General features: G+C 46.8%; 1 protein-coding gene across 3 annotated transcripts in view; it reads left to right on the forward strand.

The window, feature by feature from the left end:
• The window catches only part of LOC101988489 (cell cycle control protein 50C-like), a 20,465-nt gene extending 16,991 nt beyond the window's left edge, over positions 1 to 3,474 (forward strand). For all 3 annotated transcript variants that reach the window (XM_013352173.2, XM_013352171.2, XM_013352175.2), the window contains one exon: positions 2,474 to 3,474. In XM_013352173.2, the coding sequence (XP_013207627.1) occupies positions 2,474 to 2,658 (185 nt within the window). In that variant the 3' untranslated portion in view covers positions 2,659 to 3,474. The remainder of the gene's footprint in view (positions 1 to 2,473) is intronic.
• Positions 3,475 to 4,398: the final 924 nt, after the last annotated feature.

Here is a 4,398-nt window from a genome sequence, read left to right on the forward strand (position 1 = left end):
GTCCTGGAACTAGCTCTTGTAGACCAGGCTGGTCTCAAACTGACAGAGATCCGCCTGCCTCTGCCTCCCGAGTGCTGGGATTAAAGGTGTGCACCACCACCGCCCGGCAAGGGCTCCAACTTTTAAGGAACAACAAACAGGCAGTAGCAATACCAGGTATGGATAGACAGGGAAAGAGTACTTTTGTCCCCAAGAAAGATGGATAAAGGGCAGATGCAGACATCTAAACCAGAGAGGGGAAACACTCCACATAGAGTGGGATGAGATGGAGAATCAAAAATAAAAAACTAAGGGGATACGCAGTACATCTGGAAGGTAGAGTCGAATCGCAGACACTGACACTGACCATAGATCTTTTAGGCAAAAGTGTGTTAGAGCAGGGAGCCCGCATCTCCCCGACCCCCCACCCTGGGAAATGTGAAGGCTCTGTACCTGACCCAGCCTACCTACGCACTAGAAAAAGACCAGCCAGTAAGCAATGGCTTCCTCAATGAAGACGTCACTGTGTGGATGTGGACAGCTTGATGCCGTCCGTGCCAGGAACGCTGTGAGCTCTGCACTGCAGATGTGTGTTCTCCCTGCCTTAGGTACACAGCCTGCCAGTGGGAGCTGATGTCTTAGTAACAGGCAGACGGGCCGAGTTAGGAGACTTGTGTTCTAATAATGGATTATGACTTTTCCCTCCTAATTGAAAAATACAAATGTGAACCTGGTTTTAAAAAACAATGAAGTTTTAGCTGTAAAATGTAACCAAATCTTTTTAAGTAGTTGTATATTACATATAATTTATGCTAACTGTGGTCTTGGGGTCAGGCATGCACCCAGCTTTGAAACACCCACCCAGTTAGGCATCCACACCCTTACATACAGCATGCCAGGGTTGCTGACTGGGATTGGTCTAGAGGTCACCCTGCAGGCCAGACCTTCTCCACACTGCCTTGGCCACTTCCACAGTCTAACTCCCAGGGAGGTTCAAGGAGAAATTCTTTTTTTCTTTTTCAAGGTCAGGGATTAGACCCAGGACCTTGGGCACACTATGCAAATGCTCCTCCACCGAGCTATGTGCCTAGTCCCGGGATGGAAAAGCCTGGGCACAGTGTGAAGTGCAAGTGTCCACATGTGGCCCTGTGCCCTTCTCCAGGATTTCCTCCTTCTCCTGGGGCAGGCGTGTGGTACTCGCCCGCAGGAGAGTGGCGATGCTCCTCTGGGAGAGCCCTGCTCGTGTGGCATCTCTGCCTTGCCCACCTTCTGTTTTCCTTTGGAGTAGTTGCTTTCAAACAGAGATTGAATGTTGCCTGCTGAGTGTCTCTCCAGTTGAATCTCCCGATTCCACAAGAAACTGCAGAGGAAAACACAAGGTGGAGATGCTACCTTCGCCCCTTGCTGTAATTTAGGTTGGGAGTGAGGAAAGGGGACCAAGGGAGATGCTGTTTTTCCCCTGCAGACGTGCTCTCCCCACTGACAGCTAACAGCCACACCTGAATGACGATCTTTGTATGGTCCATACACAACTTCAACCCTGAATGTGAGCCCTCTTCTTCACCACCCGTGTGGCCTGGCTGAAGTCTGGACTGGGGCAGCGCCTGCTGCCCGAGGGGGAAAGAAGGTCCCGTAGCTGAGACCAGGACTCTCCCTTCAAATGACCTGGGAGAAACGCAGGTGGGAAGATGAGGAAAGGTAGCACCAAGGACCACGTGACAATGAGGAATTCCAGTATTAAAAGAAGAAACAGAGGACTTGTCCCTAACACGCTGGCTTGTGCCTTTAAATAGCACGTTGCCAAGAGATTGAAACCTTCTAAGAGCTTTGCTGGGAAATGCCTCTGTCCTCTGCGTTGCTATGAGAAGGCTTTGTTTGTTTATTAGTTTCGTTTACAAAAGGCACCAGATGTTTAAAACCCTCAGGCCACATGCATCATGAGGATGACATCATTAAAATGCTACATAGTAAACCCACTTCAAACACTTTCTCACCAGCAGCAGGGACACTGCATTTGCAAAACGCTAACAAGTCTGCCACCTTTAGAGTTCTCACCAAAAATGTTTCACTGTTCATGCTGGCATTTTCTTTGTTCTTGTTTTATCCGTGGAAAGAATTCGTGCTTTAACCTCTCTGGAGTCTTCTGGTTCGTGAATAGAACCTTCAGCTTGCTGTGAACACTCTCTAGTCTATTCTTTCTGCCGCCTTGGAGTCATCAAAGGGAGTTAGATACCTTATCTGACTGCTGACAAATCATTCAGACCAATATACTCTGCATCCCCTGTCTTCACTCTAGCTATGTGGAGGGGAACCTTGCTTTGACTAGTTTTATTCTAGCAAGATAAAGTACTAATTGGCTGCATTGAAACATTTGAAATTGAATAATTAACCTTTTTGTGTCTCCAAAAAGATCAATTTCCTATAACCTAATCTAGTGTATTTGTGTATGCCATGGGACAGGAGAAACTACTGAGTCCTTAACAGATCTTCTTAGATTTTCCAGTTACCGTGTTCCGAGGAAAAAAATCTGTTGTTCTTTCCACCCTGACATGGATCGGAGGAGGTAGCCTTTTCCTGGGGCTTACGTACACAGTGACAGGGTCATTGACATTGTTGGCCTCTTTCGCCATCCTGGCAATTCACCAGATGCTGAAAAAGAATAAAAAAGATTTCCTGTAGGAGTGAAGTCGAGCTTTGAAAAGAAGACTAGCAGAAGACAAAATGGACAATGAAGTAATGAAGTGAAGACCTCTGGCAAAGCCTGGGCTATTTCGGAGTCATCTCAACAGGGGGTTACTGGATTGACTGAATCCAATATCATCTCAACTACATGGATAAACAAAGAGATTCCCAGAGTGGGGTGAAGAGAAGGACTAAGGAGGAGGAGAAGAAGAAGAAGAAAAATGTTCTTGGAATGAAAACAATAAATGATTTTTGAGCTCGAGACCAAGTGCTAAGAATTTGAAGTTCCTACACTTGAGAGTGGGTGAGTTCCCTAGGGGCCGCCATTAAAACAAGAGCAAGCAGCCGAAACTGAGTCCTCTAGCTAGCCAGATAGACTCAGTCTTCTGGTCGGATGAACTGATAAATTTTCCAAAGACCAACCCGTTGTTGAGTCGAGCAGCACATTTTCCTGCTAAGACCGAGCAATGCTTAGCTACATCCTTGGTATCCAAAGTACATACACCGAAAGGAAAGTTTCTTTAATGCTACCCAAGATAAAAGCATTAAGAGTGACTGATTCTTTAAACTATGTTAAGACACAAAGCAATTCTAGTACTGATATTAAAATGACACTATCCAGAATATAAACGATGGCTGGTCTCAAACTCACTGTCTGCCCAGGCTGGCCTTTGACTCATAATCCCCCTGCCTCAGTAGCCCTACTGCTAAGATTATAAGTATGTGCCACTGCACTACTTACACTAATTGTCACCCTACTGTGATAAAGTACCTAACAAGAAGCAATTTCGAAGTTGGGCCTGAGGCTGTTGATGGTGGTGCATGCATTTAATCCCAGCAGGTGGGAGGCAGAGTCCAGTGGATCTCTGTGAGTTCAAGGCCAGCCTGGTCTACAGAGCGAGTTCTAGGACAGCCAGGCTACACAGAGAATCTCTGTCCTGAAAAACCAAAACTAAGTAAATGAGTAAGTAAATAAATAAAAATAGAAGCCAGGCTTGGTGGTGCAAGCCTTTATAGTCCCAGCACTCAGGAAGCAGAGGCAGGTGGTTCTCTGTGAGTTCAAGGCCAGCCTGGTCAGAAAAGAAAGGAAAAAGAAAAAGATGAAGAAGCAGCAGCAACTGAAGAGAGGAGGAGTTTGTGTGGGTTTTCAGTTCCAGAGGCTACAGTCTGCCATGTCAGGGAAGGTATGGCTGTAGGAGCAGGAGGCAGCTGGCCACACTGCATCAAGAGTCAGAAATCAGAGAGAGAGATGGATGCTGGTGCTCGACTGGCCTCCCCTCCTGTGTATTCCAGGACTCCAGCACGTAGGATGGTGCTGCCCGTGTGTGTTTTGCGTCTCGCACCTCAGTTTAAAGTCGACACAGGCATTCCCAGACACTTGTCTCGTATGTGATTCTAGGTCAGTATTAACCATCATGCCAGGCTCAACACTGATGTTTGCTGCTGGAATTCTATCCATAAATGGAAAAGAATTTGTGATTTTTAAGCTCAGAGTAAGCAGCAGCTTGCAACAGTGGCAGTGGGAACACCAGGGTTTAGTGGTGCTATAGTCATCTCTGCAATTGTCTATGGTGCTTGGGTGACCTGCCCAGAACAGAGCAAAAGGAAGTCGGAAGTCACACCCGCTAACCTCTGATCCTTAGTCCCACAGCCCTCCTTTACAGTGCTAGTTAGGAGAGGAATGCAACTCTCTCTCTCTCTCTCTCTCTCTCTCTCTCTCTCTCTCTCTCTCTCTCT

The sequence above is a fragment of the Microtus ochrogaster genome, chromosome 2 (assembly GCF_000317375.1).
Source record: "Microtus ochrogaster isolate Prairie Vole_2 chromosome 2, MicOch1.0, whole genome shotgun sequence".
Lineage (NCBI taxonomy): Eukaryota > Metazoa > Chordata > Mammalia > Rodentia > Cricetidae > Microtus > Microtus ochrogaster.